The sequence below is a fragment of the Grampus griseus genome (genome assembly GCF_964374135.1).
Source record: "Grampus griseus genome assembly, chromosome: 1".
Taxonomy (NCBI): Eukaryota; Metazoa; Chordata; class Mammalia; order Artiodactyla; family Delphinidae; genus Grampus; species Grampus griseus.
The window spans coordinates 169080818-169100258 of NC_139017.1; the positions used below are offsets into that span (position 1 = coordinate 169080818).

The 19441-nt window shown below is 48.6% G+C and overlaps 1 protein-coding gene across 1 annotated transcript; it reads left to right on the forward strand.

Moving 5' to 3' along the window:
* Positions 1–2775: 2775 nt before the first annotated feature.
* On the forward strand, positions 2776–18813 carry TAS1R2 (taste 1 receptor member 2; the record flags this gene model as incomplete). Its single annotated transcript, XM_082674689.1, is given in 9 exon segments — positions 2776–2957; positions 3865–3874; positions 3948–4430; positions 4433–4538; positions 4541–4728; positions 16787–16910; positions 17369–17515; positions 17518–17979; positions 17982–18813. Coding segments are annotated over 9 exon segments (2040 nt in total). The 3' UTR covers positions 18320–18813.
* Between the last annotated feature and the right edge of the window lie 628 nt (positions 18814–19441).

Below are 19441 nucleotides of genomic sequence, written 5' to 3' on the forward strand. Positions count from 1 at the left end.
AGTAATAGGGCTTCCCTGGTGGCGCAGTGGTTGGGAGTCCACCTGCTGATGCAGGGGACACGGGTTCGTGCCCCAGTCTGGGAAGATCCCACATGCCGCGGAGCAGCTAGGCCCGTGAGCCATGGCCGCTGAGCCTGTGGGTCCGGAGCCTGTGCTCTGCAACGGGAGAGGCCACAACAGTGAGAGGCCCGCGTACCGCAAAAAAAAAAAAAAGGAGTAATAATGGCTGCTTTGCAGGGTAGCTAAACGATATGATGCATAAAAAGTGCTTGGCACTGTGCCTGGCATATAATACATCCCAGAAAAGTGCCATTTAGTTATTGCCTTCACGACTCCCTAAGTATCTGGCAGGGCAGAGGACAGTGGTCTCGGGGGCTCCTAGAATGCCACCAGGGACCGCGTTCCAAGGAGGCCAATGTGGCTGTAGTTTGGGGCACACAGCGCAGGAGAGAGCAGGCGGGGAAGGATGGGTGAGCTGGGGCCAAGCTGGGGAGACCTTGAAAGCCAAGGCCAGGAGCTCGGCTGTGATCCTACAGCAATGGGGAGTCCCAGGGGGGGTTAGAGCCAAGGTGTGATAGACTCAGAGCTGTCCTTCAGGGATTTAAACTGTCAACCTGAGGCAGACGGGGAGGTCCAGACAGGAAGTTATAAGGGTCTGAGCTTGGGGTGTGGCAGAAGGGGGAGGGGTCTGGAGAGAACCGATAGACACTGTGAATTAGTGCTGGGGCTTTTGACCTCCTGACACGGAGGGTGAATAAGGTCCAAAGAGGACCTCCCCATTGTACAGATGAGGAAACTGAGGTCAGGAGAGGGGAGAGCTAGGACCAGAACCCACACCTCCAGACACCCGGTGCAGGGCTCTTCCTTTCATTCTATGGGTTGGATCTCCCCACACCACACTGGTTTACATACACCCAGAGAGGGCCAGGGCCAGGCCCCAAATCCTGCATCTTTCCACAGCACCCAGAGGCCTCTCCCTGTTGTTTTCAATGTCTGTGGGTTGACTCCACCCCAGGGGAGGTCAGGGGCGAGGGAGGGGGTGCTCCCTCTGGAGTTGCTAAAGACACAGCCAGTATCTTTCAGGGTAACTTCGAGAAGATTTGGGCTCTTTCAGCTGGGCTCAGAGCCCGGGGTGCCCCCCGGGGCGGTTCATTTCATTACAAGAAAGGACAATCTCGCACTCTGGCAAATTCACCTTTCTCCAGGGTCTGCCCTGCACCCCGCCGTTCACACATGCCTTTTTATTTAATCCCCACACCGATCTCACGAGGCTAGAATTATTATTCCTATTTCAGTAGCAAACAGAGGCTCAGAGAGGTTAAGTAACCTGCCCATTCTCACACAGCACACAGAGCTGATGTCCAGTCCAGGCCGGCTGGAGTCATGCTGCCTCAATGTTCCTCGAGTGTAGACACACACGTCAGCAGGAGCTGGTCAATGATGTAGGTCTGTTAACAGGGGTGCAGTGCTGATACAGATGGAAGAGTCACTGCAGCGCAGAGCAGAAGTTGTTCCCGTGAACTGGCACCAGGAAAGGGGTCTAGGAGGAGGTGAGGCTCCAACTGGCCCTTGAAGGAGGATCAGGGTTTGGCAGGGGCGGGCAGGGGGACAGTACTGAGTTTCCAATCCCCTTATTGTCCCTTGGAGCCTCCTCCCCCCATGAGCCTGGGCCCCAGGAGCAGCATTCAGGCCTGTGACATATCCACCTGGGCTGGACGTTTTATAGCAGGCCCCCAAGGCTCCTGCTAGGCCATATTTTTGGGGCAGGAAAGGACCAAAACAGCGTTCTGTGGACAAGGGTCTTTGCTTAAAACAGGTCCCTGATTTGCTGGAGCCGTCTCCCTCCTTCCCACTCCTTGGGGGCAGTCACCTTCAACGCTAGGAATTTTCAACTTTCCTTTCTGCCAACACCCCTGCCCCTGGGTCCTGCATCCAAGCGGGGATACCTAGAGGGGGCTCCCTCTGCAGAGGTGATGGTGGATTATGGGGCTGACAGATGGCCCCCCTCCCCCACTCCCACTTCCCAATCTCTTTGCCGCTGTTCTGCCACTTTTACCAAAAGCAAGGTGCTCGCGACGTAATATGGCATGGAGGTTAAGAGCCAGGCCCTGAGGTCTGGCTGTGTGATTTGAATCGCAGCTCTGCTGGTTGTGCAACCGACACTGAGTTTCTTAACTTCTCTGTGCCTCAGTTTCCTCACCTGTGAAATGGGGTTAGTAATAGTCCTAGTTACTGTGAGTGTTAAATGAGATGGTGAGTGACAAGCCCTCAGCGTGATGCCTGGTTCTTAGAATCAGTGGCTGCTGTTTTGGGACAACTACTATGAGTCAGGGGCGGGACACACGACCACGTGCCAGCCCCAACTTGGTCAGGCTCTGGAGTGTGGGCGCCCTTTGCCCCCCTACTCTGTCTCCTGATGGGAGCATCTATGTCCTTTACTCCCAAATGCTTGAAACATCAGGGAGATGTGACCTGACCTCATCTAAATGGCAGAAGGTGTAGGTGTGGCCAGGTTAGCAGGACATGCTCTGTCTACTGCCAGATGGGGTTCTCCTGGACCACCCAGGCTCTGCTGTGCCCTAAGAAGGGATCATCCTCATTCCAGCCTCTTCCCCTTCCTTCAGAGCCCTCAAACCTCTCTACCTGTCCCAGGTGCTTTCCTGCTCCTTGGACAGTGACAGGACCCATATGTAAATGTCTGCGCAAATCCCCTGGGGTTAGGTTGCCAGCTCTCCAGGGAGGCAAAGCCACCTCTGGGACCTCCACTTCACAGCCATGGGAGCCCAGGGCAGGGTGGTCTGCTCCCTGAGCTTCCTGCTGATCTTCCTGGCTGAGCTGACTGAAAACTCAGAGTTCTACTTGCTTGAGGATTACCTCCTGGGTGGCCTCTTCCCCCTCCATGCCAACGTGAAGGGCACTGTCCACCTCAACTACCTGCAGGTGCCCAAGTGCAATGAGTGAGTCTCCAGTGTGAGGCTGGAAGTGATGGTGGGGGCGGGGTGGGAGCAATGAATGCGTCTCGTCATTCATGGCGAAACCCCCATCCTGGATGCACCCCACTGGCTCTCAGGGAGGCCCGGCACAGTCCGCGTTATTAAAATCTATGGCGACTATGTCCTGAAATTTTGAAACCTGGTGTCTCAATGTCACGTCTCTTACTAAAGAGTTATGGGATGTTTGAGCCTAGAGGGGTCTTAGAGACCATCAACACCAACCCCCTTCCCTCTGGCAGCAGCGGGACTCCCAGTGAGTCCGTGCCAAGGCCCGGCTGTTATACCTTTGGGAGGCAGGTTCTCGGACTGGAAGGAAGGTTTGTATTTCCCCAGGGCTGTGGCTGGGTGGGCAGGGGTGCTTCCAGGACTGGGGGGGCTTTCCTCTGCACTCCATCCCCTGTGAACCCACTGGGGTGGCAGCGTCATTCAGAGATTGAGCGGGCCACCTTCAGGCAGGCATGAAGGCTGGGATACTGGAGCCAGCCTGGGCTTATAAAATAGTGATCTTGTGCAGAGAGGGCGAGGCATTCTGAGAAAGAGAGAAGGGAAGGAAGGAGAGTGCAAAGATGATTAAAGCCTGACTATAAGAAATGAACCATTTATAAGACGTTGGGGAAGATTATATGCTGGCTTGAGAATGGTGAGGGTGATGGTACTAAGCATGATGTTGTATATTTTGATGCTTCTGATGATGGTGGAGAGTCTAGTGAAATGATGGTGGTGATAGAAGTGATGGTGATGTTGATAATGTTGGTACCTACACATAGTAGGTCCTCATTCATTGTCATTCCTGTGATGTCCATGATGATGGTGGAGTAAACCACCTAGCCCTGGGCGTGGCTGGCGCTATGTGCTCCTCAAATGCCATAAGGATGATGGCGGTGGGTGGAACCCCCCTGGGGGGGGACCCTGTGAGGCCCTCGCTAATACCTGCTGGACCCTCCCCTCCGGCAGATCACCTACGGTACCATCAATGACCAGCTGCATTTCCCAGCGGTGCTGCGCACGGCGCCAGGTGTGCATCACCAAATGGAGGCCATGGTGCCGCTGATGCGGCACTTCCGCTGGAATCGGATCCTTGTGTTGACAAGCAGCGATGACAATGGCCGCGGCAGCAGCCAGCTGCTCAGCGAGTGCCTGGCCCACCGTGACATCTGCATCGCCTTCCGGGAGACGCTGCCCAGGCCGCAGCCCAACCGGACGATGACGCAGCAGGAGCGTGAGCGCCTGGAGGCCATCATGGGCAAGCTGCAGCAGAGCATGGCGCGTGTTGTGGCCGTGTCCTCGCCAGACCTGGCCCTGTTCAACTTCTTCCGCGAAGTTCTGTGCCAGAACTCCACGGGCGCAGTGTGGGTCGCCTCCGAATCCTGGGCCATCAAGCCGGTCCTGCACCACCTCACCCAGCTGCAGTGCACAGGCACCTTCCTGGGCTTCACCACGCTGGGCATCACCACCCAGAGCAGAGCGTGCCCATCCCGGGCTTCAGCGAGTTCCGCGTGCACTGCTCCCAGGTCAGCCGGCCCGCGCTCAACAGGAGCAGCCGGGGGCCACCTGCAACCAGGAGTGTGACACCTGTATGGACACCTCTGAGTCCTTCAACACCATCCTCACGCTCTCTGGCGAACGCGTGGTCGACAGCGTGTACTCCGCCGTCTACGCCGTGGCTCACGCGCTGCAGAGCCTCCTGGGCTGCAACCAGACCGGCTGCCACAAGGAGGTGGTCTACCCTTGGCAGGTGAGGTCTGGCCTGTGGAAAGCCAGGGCCCCACGGAGCAGGTGCCGAGTCCGTGGTTGCCATGGAGACCGCAGAGCTGCCCACTGCTCTGCTCTATCCTCCCCTTCCCTTGGTGGGTTCTGGGCAAACGGGTGGGAGAGGCCATGGACCACGCCCTGCCTCCAGACACACAGGAGTCCTTCGTGGTGACAAAACAAAATTCCTTTAAAAAAACAAATTAACTTAATCATCACCACCCATGATGGTCTGTCCTTGGAGATTTGGGTGAAATTCCCTAGAATGAAGCCCCGCAGGCTGGAGCCCCAGTTCTCCCCGCAGCCTCTCCAGGGTGGAGGCCCTGGGGATGAGCTCGTGTATTCCCGTCAGCTCTCAGGTTCATGGTCCCAGTTCGGCATCACCTAGATTCGGGCCTGGAACTTAAAGCTGTGTTTTCCTGGTTTAGGCACAGGCGCACACACACCCTACCTCGGGCCTGCGGAAGGTGTAGAAGGTTTTACTGAGGATCCAGAGGAGAAGAGGAGATACACACCAGAGATGTGCGCTTTCTACTCAGCATTAGACATCTCTGCTTAAACACTTCACTGACTTTCCCATAGTTTGGAACCAGCTGCCTACTCTATCGCTCAGCCACCCCGCATCCCCATCTTTATCCTCCCCTGATACCCGTCAGGCATCTCTGATACAGCCCATCTGTTAGGAGGCAGGTGGTGATGATCTGAGCAGAGCTTTGGAATCAGGCAGCCTGGGTTCAAGTCCCAGTTCTGCCACCACTAGCTGTGCCACTTTGGGCAAGTTATTTAATATCTCTGAGCCTCGGCTTTCTCATGTATTAAACAGAAGGAGTAATGTGTATGCTGCTGAGTTATTAGGAGGATTAATAATAATGTATGTCCATTACCTGGTGCAGAGTAGAAGCCGAGTGTCTCCTCCTCTGTTTCTGACCCCAGTGTCTGGCCTTAGGAGAGAGGCTGGGGCTTGGGGGTAGAGCCACTGCTGGGGTTGGAGGTGGGGTAGGTGAGGAAGGGGAAGCAAGGCTCAGACCCAGAAGGGGAGCCCGGAGAGACCCAGGCCCCTGCCAGTAATAGACCCTGCCCTGCCTACTCAGGAGAATTACAGGGAAATGCTTTCTGGCCCCATGTATTGGACCCCTGGAATCCAGGTTCCTCAGCCCAGCTTGGCCAGCAGATGGTTTATCCCAGGATATGATCTGGGGGAACAGGAGGCTGGGGAGTATTTAACAGGGAAAGAGTCAGTATAAGGGGATGTTCTCAAGCTGGGTGCTGCTGGGAGCCACGGGATCTCAGTCTTACCTGGACCTTCTCAGAAGTCACTTTAGAGCAGTCCCCGAGGGTGGGAAGAGGATCCATTGGCTCCGTATCTCCCAGTGGTCAAGGGTTGTGCCGGGAGTATGAATTCCCTGGCGTTTCCAGGTTGCGCTCGTGTGATACCCAGCAGCTCCCTGCGGGCGTCTCACCCTGCAGCCCCTGGGCGGAGAGCGGCCAGGTTGGTCTCTGCACGAGGGGAGTCGAGTGAACCCAGCCACGGGCCCTGCTGCTGCCCTGGGCCCCGGGTGGACCTGATTCAACCTCTCTTTCTGCCACCGTCCATTCTGGATTCCTTCACCCTCAGCCATGGGCTGCTCTAGGTCATTGGCATGTGGGGTGATCCAGACATTCATCCCCAAGGTGTCAGAGGCTGTGTCACCTTGTCCGGGCTGGCTCGTGGTCCGGTGGCTGTCTAGTAGCAGTCATCACTGGGCTAGAAACACCAAGTGCCACCTTGGGGAATCGCCTGGATCCCAGTCCTACGCCTTCCTACCCCTAGCGGCACTCCTAGCCCCTCCTGCTAATCCAGGTCATTTACCTCTCCTTTCTTGGCTTTCTCGTTTGCTGGCATGAGACCCCCTAAATGACCAGGTGTAACCATAGAGCCCTATTGTGTCTGCTGGTGGGAGTATTCCCCCTTTGGAGACCATGCTTTATTCTAGCAGAATCTAAGGTTCTGGAGATGAGAAGCCCTGATTCTACAATGGACCTCTGCAAAGAATGGTGAGTGTGGCCAATCCTTTTTCCACCCTGTGTTTGCTGGACCCACATCTTCTAGAGTGATCGAGTTCCTTGTGGAGTCTGTCATGACAGACAGTAGCAGAGTACACAACTCTGCAACAAGGTAGTGAATGTGATTTGAGGTCTTTCTTTTTAAATGTGGGCATTGACAGCTAGACACTTCCCTCTAAGTACTGCTTTCATTGTATTTCATAAGTTTTGTTACTTGAAAAAATTATCTTTAACTATGGTAAAAAAAACCCATAAATGTTACCATCTTAAAAGATTTTTCCCAATGTTTTAATTGTGGTAAAATACACATAACATAAACTTTACCGTCTTAACCATTTTTAAGTTGACCGTTGAGTAACATTAAGTACATTTATACTGTTGTACAGCCATCACTGCCATTCATCTCTAGAATACTTTCATCTGGCAACATTGAAACTCTGTGCCCATTAAACAGTAACTCCTCCTTCATTCCTCTCCTCCAGCCCCTAGAAAGCACCATTCTACTTTCTATCTCTGAATTTGACCACAATAGATACCTCATATAAGTGGAATCATACAGTATTTGTCTTTTTTATTACTGGTTTATTTCACTTAGCATAAGGTCCTCAACGTTCATCCAAAGTTCAAAGTTCATCCAAAGTTGTAACATGCATCATAATTTCCTTCCTTTTTAAGGCTGAATAATATTCCATTTTATGGATATATAATATTTTGCTCATTCATAAATGGACACTTGGGTTGCTTCCATATTTTAGCTATTGTGAAATTAATACTGTTATGAATAGGAGTATACAAATATCTCTTCAAGACTGCTTTCATTTCTTTTGAGTATATACCCAGAAACGTAATTGCTGGATCATAGGTTAATTCTATTGTTAATTTTTTGAGGGACTACCATGTTCTCCACAGTGGCTGTACCATTTTACGTTTCCAGCAGTGCACAAAAGCTCACTGTTCCAATTCCTCTACATCCTCACCAACACTTGTTATTTTCTGTCTTTTTGATAGCAGCCATCTTAATGGGTGTGAAGTGGTCTCTCATTGTGGTTTAGATTCTTACTTTCCTAATGATTACTGATATTGGGTATCTTCTCATGTGCTTATTATCCATTTGTATATCTTCTTTGAAGAAATGTTTGTTCAAGTCTATTTTTTTCTTTTTTTTTTTTTTGGCGGTACGCGGGCCTCTCACTGTTGCGGCCTCTCCCGTTGCGGAGCACAGGCTCTGGACGTGCAGGCTCAGCGGCCATGGCCCACGGGCCCAGCCGCTCCGTGGCATGTGGGATCCTCCCGGACTGGGGCACGAACCCATGTCCCCTGCATTGGCAGGTGGACTTCAACCACTGCGCCACCAGAGAAGACCCTATTTTTTTCATTTTTTAATCAGGTTGGTTTTTTGGTTGTTGTTGAGTTTTAGGAGTTCTCTGTATTCTGCGTATTAATACCTTGTATACCTTATTTGCAAATATTTTATCCCACTCTATAGGTTGTCTTTTTACTTGGTTGATAGTATCTTTTGATGCGTAAATTTAAAATTTTTCATTAAGTCCAATTTGATCACTTTTTTTCTTTTGTTGCCTGTGCCTTTGGTGTCATCTCCAAGAAACCATCGCCAAAGTCAGTGTCGTGAAACTTTTGCCCTGTGTTTTCTTCTAAGAGTTTTTATAGTTTTAGATCTTCCATTTAGGTCATGGATCTGTTTTCAGTTAATTTTTATATATGGTGTTAAGTACAGGCCACTTCATTCTCTTGCCTCTGGGTATCCAGTTTTCCCAGAATCATTGGCTTAAAACACTATCTTTTCCCCATTGAATGGCCTAGAAACCTTTGTCAAAATCATTTGACCAGGGCTTCCCTGGTGGTGCAGTGGTTGAGAGTCTGCCTGCCGATGCAGGGGACATGGGTTCATGCCCCGGTCCGGGAAGATCCCACATGCCGCGGAGCGGCTAGGCCCGTGAGCCATGGCTGCTGAGCCTGCGCGTCTGGAGCCTGTGCTCCGCAACGGGAGAGGCCACAACAGTGAGAGGCCTGCGTAGCGAAAAAAAAAAAAAAAAAAAAAAATCATTTGACCATATATGTGAGGTTTTATTTTTGGACTTTATTTTATTCCATTTGTGTGTCTCTTTAGTCTGGTACCACACTGTTTGATTACTGTCACTCTGTAGAAAGTTTTGAAATCAGGAAATGTGATTCCTCCAGCTTTGCTCTTTTTCAAGATTGTTTTGGCTATTCAGGGTCCCTTGAGATTCCATATGAATTTCAGTTTTTGTATTTCTGCAAAAAAACCTCATTGGAATTTTGATAAGAACTACATTAAATCTGTAGATTGCTTTGGGTAGTATTGACATCAAAACAATATTAAGTCTGCCAATCCGTAAACATGGGATGTCTTTCCATTTATTTATGTCTTCTTTAATTTCTTTTAGAAATGTTTTGTAGTGTTCATTGTACAAGTCTTTCCCTCCTTGGTTAATTCCTAAGTATTTTATTCTTTTTGATGCTATTGTAAATAGAATTATTTTCTTAATTTCCTTTTTGAATTATTCATTGTTAGTGTGTAGAAAACAACTGATTTTTGTGTGTTGACTTTGTGTCTTGATACTTTGCAGAGTTCACTTATTGGTCCTAACAATTTTTTTGCAGAATCTTTAGGATATTTTACATATAAGATATCATCTGTGAGCAGGTAATTTTATTGATTACTTTCCAATTTAGATGACTTTTTTTTTCTTGCCTAATTGCTCTGGCTAGGACCTCCAGTACTGTGTTAATAGAAGGGGTGAAACTGCACATCTTTGCCTTGTTCCTGATTTTAGAGGAAGAGCTTTCAGTCCTTCTCCATTGAATATGATATTCACTGTTGGCTTTTCCCATAGAGCTTTTATTATGTTGAGGTAGTTTTCCTCTACTTCTTGTTTGTTGAGTGTTTTTCTATCATGAAAGAGTCAAATACTTTTCCTTCATCAATTGAGATGATCATGTGTTTTATTAAATTTATTTATTTTTGATTGAAGTATACTTGATGTACAATATTATATAAGTTACAGGGGCACAATATAGTGATTCACAATTTTTAAAGATTATACTCCATTTATAGTTATTATAAAATATTGGCTATATTCCCTATGTTGTACAATGTTTCCTTGTAGCTTATTTTATACATAGTAGTTTGTACCTCTTAATCCCCTACCCCTATATTGACCCTCTTCTCTTCCCCTTTTCCCATTGGTAACCACTAGTTTGTTCTCTATATCTGTGAGTCTGTTTCTTTTTTGTTATATTCACTAGCTTGTTGTATTCTTTAGATTTCACATATAAGTGATACTAGACAGTATTTGTCTTTGTCTGACTTATTTCACTAGCATAATACCATCCAAGTCCATCAATGTTGTTGCAAACGGCAAAATTTCATTCTTTCTTATGACTGAGGAACATGTGTTTTTTCTCCCTTCATTTTGTTAATGTGGTGTATTACATTGATTGATTTTCATATGTTGAACTATCTTTGTATTACAGGAATAAGTCCCATGTGATCATGGTGTATACTCCTTTTAGTATGCTGCTGAATTCAGTCTGCTAGTATTTTGTTGAGAATTTTTGCATCGATATTCATAAGGGATATTGGTTTGTAGTTTTCTTTTCTTGAAGTCTTTTTGCCTGGCTTTGTTATCAGATTGATGCTGGCCTCATAGAATGAGTGAAGGAGAGTTCCTTCCTCTTTAGTTTTTGGTAGAATTCACCAGTGAAGCCATCAGACCCAGGACTTTTCTTTGTGGGGGGATTTTTTGATTACTGATTCAATCTCCTCATTAGTTATAGGTCTATTCAGATTTTCTATTTCTTCATGATTTAGTATTAGTAGATTTTGTGTTTCCAGGAATTTGTTTCATCTAGTTTATCCAATTTGTTGGTGTATAATTGCGTATAGTACTCTCTTATAATTGTTTTTATTTCTGTAGAATCAGTGGGAATGTCCTCACTTTCATTTCTGATTTTAGTAATTTGAATCCTCTCTTTTTTTCTTAGCCATTTTAGCTAGAGGTTTGTCAATTTTGCTGATCTTTTCAAAGAACCAACTTTTGGCTTAATCGATTTTCTGTAATATTTTTCTATTTTTTAATTCGTTTCACTCTGCTTTAATCTTTATTACTTCCTTCCTTCTGCTAGTTTCAGGTTTAGTTTGATCTTCTTTTTCTAGTTCCTTAAGCTGTAAAGTTAGGTTGTTGATTTGAGATCTTTCTTGTTTTCCAATGTAAGTGTTTATAGCTTTAAATTCCCCCCTTAGCACTGCTTTGCTGTATCCCATGTTTTGGTTCATTGTGTTTTCATTTTCATTCATCTTTAAGTATTTTCTAATCCCATTTGTGAGTTCTTTGATTCGTTGGTTGTGTAAGAGCATTGTTTAATTTTCACAAATTTTCCAGTTTTCATTCTGTTATTGATTTTTAACTTCATCCTATTGTGGTCAGAGAAGATACTTTGTGTGATATCTATCTTTTTAAAATTTATTTTTATTTATTTACTTATTATTTTATTTATTTATTTATTTTTGCGGTATGCGGGCCTCTCACTGTTGTGGCCCCCCCTGCTGCGGAGCACAGGCTCCAGACGCGCAGGCTCAGCGGCCATGGCCCACGGGCCCAGCCGCTCCACGGCATGCGGGACCCCCCTCCCCGGACTGGGGCACGAACCCGCGTCCCTTGCATTGGCAGCTGGACTCTCAACCACTGCGCCACCAGGGAAGCCTGATATCTATCTTTTAAAATTTATTCACACTTAATTCATGGTTTAACATAAGGTCTGTCCTTGTCTGGAAAATGTCCCAGGTGCACTTGAGAAGATGTATATTCTGTTGTTGTTGGGTAGAATGTCCTATATATATCTGTTAAATCCAGTTGGTTTATTGTGTTGTTCAAGTCCTCTATTTCCTTACTTATTTTCTGTCTGGTTGTTCTATCCATTATTGAGAGTGAGGTATGGAAGTCTTCAATTATTACTGGGGAATATTATGTGTTGAATTGTCTTTTCTCCCTTTAATTCTGATGGTCTTTGCTCCATGTGTTTTGTGGCTCTCTAGTTAGGTGCATATCTGTTTATAATTATTATATCTTCTTGATCTTTTGACCCTTTTATTGTCATAAAGGTCCTTCTTTTTCCTTAGTAAACGTTTTTGTTGGTATTCCGCCCGCCCCACCGGCTTCCTTTGAGACTTTATCTTTTTTTTTTTTTTTTTTTACATTTTGAATATTGTATACCTAAGAGTAGTTTTTTAAAAGTATTTATCCCACTTGGTGTTCTCTGAACTTTCTGGATCTGTGATTTGGCATCTGTCATTAATAATTATAAAATTCTCAGCCTATATTCCTTCAAATATTTCTTCTGTTCCTTTCTTTCTTCTCCTTTGAGTATTCTCATTATATGTATGTTACATATTTTGCAATTGTTCTATAGCTCTTAGATATTCTGTTCTCTTTTTTTCACTTTTTTTTTTCGCTTTGCTTTTCGCTTTGGGATGTTTCTATAGATATATCTTCAAGCTCACTGGCTTTTTCCTCAGCTATGTCCAGTCTACTGATAAGCCCATCAAAGACATTCTTTACTTCTGTTACCATAGGTTTTTTCAAAATGTGTTGCATTTCCTTTTGGTTCTTTCTTTCAGTTTCCAGTTCTCTGCTTACATTACCCATCTTTTCTTGAATGTTGTTCACTTTTTCAGTTACAGCTCTTAGCATATTAATCATAGTTATTTTAAACTTCCTGTCTCATAATTGGAAAATCTCTACCATATATGAGTCTCATTCTGATGCTTGTTTTGTCTCTTCAGACTTTTTTTTTGTCTTTTAACATGCCTTGTAATTTTTTGTTGAGAGCCAGACATGATGTGTTTGTTAAAGGAACTGAGGTAAATAAATTTTAGCATGAGGTTTTATGTTTATTTGGGTAGGAGTGAGGCTATGTTTACTCTTTGCCATAGCTGTGGTGTCAGAGGCTAAAATTTCCTCTTTTGGTCTTCCCTGCTGGCTTTGGGTTTCCCTAGAGACTTCTTCTTAAACAGAATTTGAGCCTTGCAGTTCTTTTGGTTGTAATCCCCTGTTATTATACAGGAGCCTGAATGATGTGGTGGTAAGATGTGGGAGGAGGGGAAGAATTCTGGAATCATCTGTGACCAGGTTTTATTCTTTTGGTAAGCCTGTGCCCTGGGCTGTGCCCTTCACAAGTGCCTCTCAGCTCTCCCCACCTTCGGTGAGACAGGAAGGCCAGAGGGGGGCTACAGTTGGGTACTTCCTTTCCCCTATGTCAATTCGGCTGTGGTAAAATAGTTTCCCTTGAGGGCAGGCCTTTGTTAAGGAGAACAGAATGCTCTGGGTGTATTTCAGAATGGTTGCTTTTTCCTCTCCCCTTGCTGGAGAGCAGTCTTTACCCTGAGAAGCTGGTGGGGCTCCTGAGGTTAAGGATGCACCCCTAGAGCCCTCTCTCAAGCTAGTCTGAGCTCAGTCCCAGCTCTCTAGCTGCTCCTACCAGTTGCTGCCTCCAGCAGCATTTCCTGCTCCTGCTAAGCTGTGACTCTTTGTGTGCACCTGTCTCCCCAGTTTTGGGATCTGTAGTTTGCCCCATGACCCCAATTCTCTGATGGACCTAAGAAGGGTTGTTGATTTTTAGCCTGTTCAGCCTTTTCCTTGTTGTGTGGATGGAGATGATGACTTCCAAGCTCCTTACATGCCAGACCAGAAACCAGAAGTTCCCCATTCTCTCCTGAATCTACACCAGCAAGGCTTTCCACCACATCACTCTTCTGAAACTGCTTTTGTGAAGGTCACTGATGTCTAGATATTGCCAATCCAACCATCATCATTGTAGTCAACCTGTGAACAGATGTGACACAGCTGATTACTTCCTCTCTTTGGAAACAATATCTTTACTCGAATTCTGAGCCAGTCTCTCTCTTGGTTCCCCTACAGCTATGACTACTCCTTCTAGGTCTCCTTTCCTGGTCCCTCCTTATCCCCTTGACCTTTAAACCCTGGAGGGTACAAGAGGTCAGCCAATGGACTTATTCTCTTCTCTGTCTACAGGGCTGGAAATATGATCCATAGGTTTATAACTTCCAATTTTATATCTTCAGACTGGACTTCTCCCCTCAACTTTAAGTGAAATATTCACCTGCTTATGCAAAGTTGCTCCCCCATGGTCTTCCCATTCCAGTAAAAGGCAACACCATCTTTCTGTTGTTTGACCAAAAGCATTGAGTCATCCTTGACTCCTTTCTTTCTCATCCAACCCAGCAGTAAATCTTGTCCAGCCTACTTTCAAAACACATCCAGAATCTGACCACTTCCCACCTCTTCCACGGCTCTCTCTTTAGTCAGAACCGCCACCATTTCTCAGCTGGGCTATTACAATAACACCCTGCCTGGTCTCCTGTTGTGCCATTACCCCTCATGATCTATATTCAGACAGGGCAATCCTGTTAAAATGAAGGTCAGATCCTGTCACTCCTCTGCTTGGGATCCTCCAGTAGCTTCTCATTTCATTCAGAGTAAAAGCCAAAGTATTTTGACTCCAACTCTTTTTTTTTTTGCGGTACACGGGCCTCTCACTGTTGTGGCCTCTCCTGTTGCGGAGCACAGGCTCCGGACGCGCAGGCTCAGTGGCCATGGCTCACGGCCCCAGCCACCCCGCGGCATGTGGGATCTTCCCGGACCGGGGCACGAACCCGTGTCCCCCGCATCGGCAGGCGGACTCTCAACCACTGCGCCACCAGGGAAGCCCGACTCCAACTCTTTGAACAGATCCACTGTTCTTCCTCTTGCTCATTCTGCTAGAGCCACGCTGGCCTTGCTGCTCCTCGACTAAGCCAAGTCTCCCAACCGCAGGACCTTTGCACATGCTGTCCCTGCTGCCTAAACAGATATCTTCATGACCTGCTCCCTCCCAGTCTTTACATCTTTACTCCAATGTCACCTGCTGGATGAGGCCTTCCTTCCCCTCTCACCCAATGTGAAAGTGAAAACAGCTCCTCCATCATTTTCCATATCCCTTGCATGGCTTTATTTTCCTTCACAATATTTATCACCATCTGTTGTATCACAGATTTATATGTGTGTTGTCTCTCTTCCCCATGAAAATATTCATTTCATAAGAACAGAGACTTTGTCTCATTTGGTTCACAGCTATATTTCCAGTGCCTGGCATCGGTATGTACTCAATACCTTTTTGAATGAATGAATGTGTGAATATCAGGTTGAGACTCCATGGGTAAGAGGTAGGATTAATTTGGTTACTTAGGGGCTCAGAGTTAGTGTAGAGATGAATTTGGAGGAGGGGGAGAATACATGGCAAGGGAGTGGTGGGGTGTAAGTCTGGATAAGGTGTGTGCGTGTGTGTGTGTGTGTGTGTGTGTGTGTGTGTGTGTTGGTGGGCATAGGCCTGCACATGTGTGTGGTCCCACAGGAGGCAGAAAAGACCACAGAGGGAAGGCTGGCAGGGGATCAGACTTAACTTGGCTGGTGGAGAGGCTCTTCCATGAGGTTTCAGGGAGCGAACAAGACATCCAGAAACATCACCTGATGCATGTGCAAGAGAGACTAGAGGGGCGGAACGGGAAAGCAGGTGATCTCTGAGAGGCCAGAAGAGAAGGGCTCTGAGGTCGAGTGGTCCTACCGTGGCTCCTCTTGTCTGGCCCTTGGTCCTTTATCTGTGTACTCTTGCAACACCCTCCTCATTGGTTGTCAGAATGATTTCTATACAACCTGAATCTAATCAGGCCACTCCCCACTCAAGAGCCATGGCTGCTTCCCACCACCCCTACATTTTTAGTGTCATAGTTCAGTCTTCCACTCTCTCCCACCCTCTCCCCATGCAGCCTGATTTCAGCCAGGCTCGGACACACCCTCTTCCCACAAATGCCATCCCCAACCTCTCCTCCACCTCATTGCTCTTACTGTTTCCTCTACTTGTAATTCATTCATTCATTTAATAAACAATCATTGGAGGCCTCCTCTTTGCTGGGCATGCTTCTAGTTTCCAGAAATATAGCAGGGACTTCCCTGGTGACACAATAGTTAAGAATCTGCCTGCCAATGCAAGGGACATGGGTTCGATCCCTGGTCGGGGAAGATCCCACATGCTGTGGAACAACTACTACTACTACTACTATTACTACTACTACATGTGCCACAACTACTGAGCCTGCACTCTAGAGCCCGCGAGCCGCAACTACTGAGCCCACGTGCCACAACTACTGAAGCCCGCGTGCCGCAATTACTGAAGCCCGCACGCTTAGAGCCCATGCTCCGCAACAAGAGAAGCCACTGCAATGAGAAAGAAGCCTGTGCACGCAATGAAGAGTAGCCCCTGCTTACCACAACTAGAGAAAGCCCGCATGCAGCAACGAAGACCCAATGCAGCCAAAAATAAATTTATTTTTTAAAAAAGAAATATAGCAGTAAAAGCAATAGACATGGCCACTGCCTACCTGCTCTTGCTCATCTGAAAACCCCTGCCCCTCCATAAAAGATGTGTTAATTAGGACTCTTGGTGGTAAGCGACAGAAAGCAATATAAGCAAAAAGTTAGTTTATTGCCTCACATCATTGAAAATTCCAGGAGTTGACCTGAAGGGGAAGCTTCAGGCAAGGCTGGATCCAGGGTCTCACTCTCTCCATCTCCCAGATCCTTCCTCAGGCATGTTCTCCCCCTGGAAACCAGCGGGCTGCTAGCAGCTCCAGAGTTATATCCTATTCACTCAGCAGCCTCAGAAAGTCTCCGTCTCAACAGCTGGGTGCTGTTACCAGAAGAAGGTGGATTAGGTCTTTGCTGGGTGAAACTAAGAAGGTGCCTACAGAGGTCCAGTTCTAATGGCAATCCCAGCACCCCTCCCCCTCCCCGACAGAAGCCAGTTCCCCTCCCCTGAGCATTCTGCTGCGGATGAGTTAGAGAGGGTAAGGGAGCCCCCAGAGAGTGGGAAAGAGGACTCAGGGTCTTTTGCTCTCCTCCCTCCAGATCGCTGTGTCTATGTGTTCCAAGGACTGCCATCCTGGGCAAAAGAAGAAGCCAGCTGGCATCCACCCCTGCTGCTTCGAGTGTATTGACTGCCTCTCTGGCACCTTCCTCAACCGAGCTGCAGGTGTGATTCATGGGCCCACATGCTTGCCTTGCCACTGCCCTGCCCTGGGAGGGGGGTGGTCTCCAGGGCCCTTCACCTTCGGCAGGGTCTCTGGGGTCTCCCCCATGGTACGTAAGTGTCCAAAGGCCAAGAATTATGTCTTTCCCACCAGAGGGTGAGGTCTTGGGAGGAAGGAATTATAGTTATTAGACTCTGAGTCAAGGAGTCCTTGGTTCAAATCCTGCCTCTATAACTTCCTGGCTTTGTGACTTTACCTGGCTGAGCCTCAGTTTCCTCATCTGTGAAATGGGGTTGCTGTGAGGAGTTGATGAGTCGGGGGGTGTAAGGGACTCAGTGAGCATTGGTCGCTCTTAGCTGTCTCTCTTTCTCCTGCCGTGGCCTGGCCCAATGCAGGCCCAGTGGATGTAGATGCTGAGAAGGCAGGTTCGGCTGATGGGAGTTGCTGTGGGCTCTTGCAGGTGAATTCGACTGCCAGCCCTGCCCAAGTTACGAGTGGTCCCGCAGGAAAGACACCTCCTGCTTCAAGCGGCAGCTGGCCTTCCTTGAATGGCATGAGGCACCCACCACCACTGTGGTCGTGCTGGCTGCCCTGGGCTTCCTCGGCACCTGGCCATCTCGATAATCTTCTGGAGGCAGTTTCAGACGCCCATGGTTCGCTCGGCTGGGGGGCCCGTGTGCTTCCTGATGCTGACGCCGCAGCTGATGGCATACATGGTGGTCCCCTCGTATGCAGGGCCGCCCATGGTCTCCACGTGCCTCTGCCTCCAGGCCTTCCTCACGCTCTGCTTCACCGTCTGCGTCTCCTGCATCACCGTGCGCTCTTTCCACATCATCTGCATCTTCAAGATGGCCAGACGCCTCCCACGGGCCTACAGCTTCTGGGTCCGCTACCATGGGCTCTGTGTCTTCGTGGCATTCATCACGGTGCTCAAGACAGTCATCGTGGGGAGCAGCATACTGGCCGTGACCACCAACCCCACTGCCCGCACTGACCCCGATGACCCCAAGGTCACGACCCTGTCCTGCAACCCCAGCTACCACCGGGGGCTGCTGATCAACACCAGCCTGGACTGCTCGTCTCCGTGCTGGGCTTTGGCTTCGCCCACATAGGCAAGGAGCTGCCCACCAACGACTACGAGGCCAAGTTCATAACCTGCATGACCTTCTACTTCACCTCCTCCGTCTTCCTCTGCACCTTCGTGTCTGTCTACGAGGGGGTGCTGGTCACCATCCTGGGCCTCTTGGACACTGTGCTCTACCTCCTGGGCATCACCCTGGGCTACTTCGGCCCCAAGTGCTACATGATCCTCTTCTACCTGGAGCGCAACACGCCAGCCTACCTCAACAGCATGATTCAGGGCTACACCATGGGGAGGGGATCCACTCCTATCATCTGCCCATTGGCATGAGGTCCCCAGCGTTGGGAGATGGAGGCCGAGGGCTTGCTTGTTCAACTCCAGATGTCTGCAAGGAAGCCACCCCCAACGATTACCACCATGCCCTGGTATCTGATTTGGCGTTCCTCCGAGGTTCTCTGCGTCCTGGCCATTTTTACCCACCTAGCGATGGATGCCTAGAAACATTTGCCCTTCGTTCCTTTCCCTCGAGCTGTTTAGCTTGCCAGGCAATGCCACCCCATTCTAGAAAAACAACCCAAGCTGACCTATTGGTCTCCAAGGACTGAGTCCAGTTTGGCAGCCTACAGCCGCCATCTGGTGGTCACTGTGGGTACCTGCAGGTTCACGGTGAAGGGACGCCTGCTGGAGGGCTGGGCTGGGGTTGGAGGATGTGAGCTCAAATAATGCTGCCCTGCCTCATTCACTAGCTGCCCGTGTGTCCGCGTCTCATCCCCGAGATTCCCCCAGAGCACGAATCCCCGGCTTCTCTGTTGTCTCTGAGTACGGCTGAGCCCATAAATGCTCGGGAATAAACCTCGCTTGGGTGAAACGAATGAGTTTCCTTCTTGTTTTCCGGAGGTCCCCTAAGAAGATGTGGAATCGGAGACCTCGGTTTCAATCCCAGCATTGCCACTTCTGAGCTGTGTACCTTGGGCCAATTATTTACCGCCCCTGAGCCTACACTTCCGCGTCCCTAAAATGGGAACATTGAAGGATCAGAGATAAGGGGTGCAAAGTGCGTATATTAAGTACTCAGTAAATGCCAACCGTTGCAAATCCACATGTCCCTGGAACCATCAGGGGCAAAATAAGACTGTGTTTCCTTTTTACACCCTGATGTCCGTGGTATATCTTCTAGTCCATGGTACTAGCCTCTGTTGGAAACTGGCCCCCACCCAGTAAATACTGGGTGTTGTTATGGGGTGCTCGAGCCTCTCACGTGCTCCAGAGCCACTGTGTACCATGGCACTGCCAAACCCGGGAGAGGCTGCTCTGCTGGGTGTGGCCTTGTGCATGTCAACCACCCCCGATGGTGGGCTCCAGCTGCAGAAGGGGCCCTGTCTTCCCTGTTCAGGGGTCAGACCTGGCCTCTGACAGCTCACCAGGGAGCCACAACTTCCATACTGAGGCCTC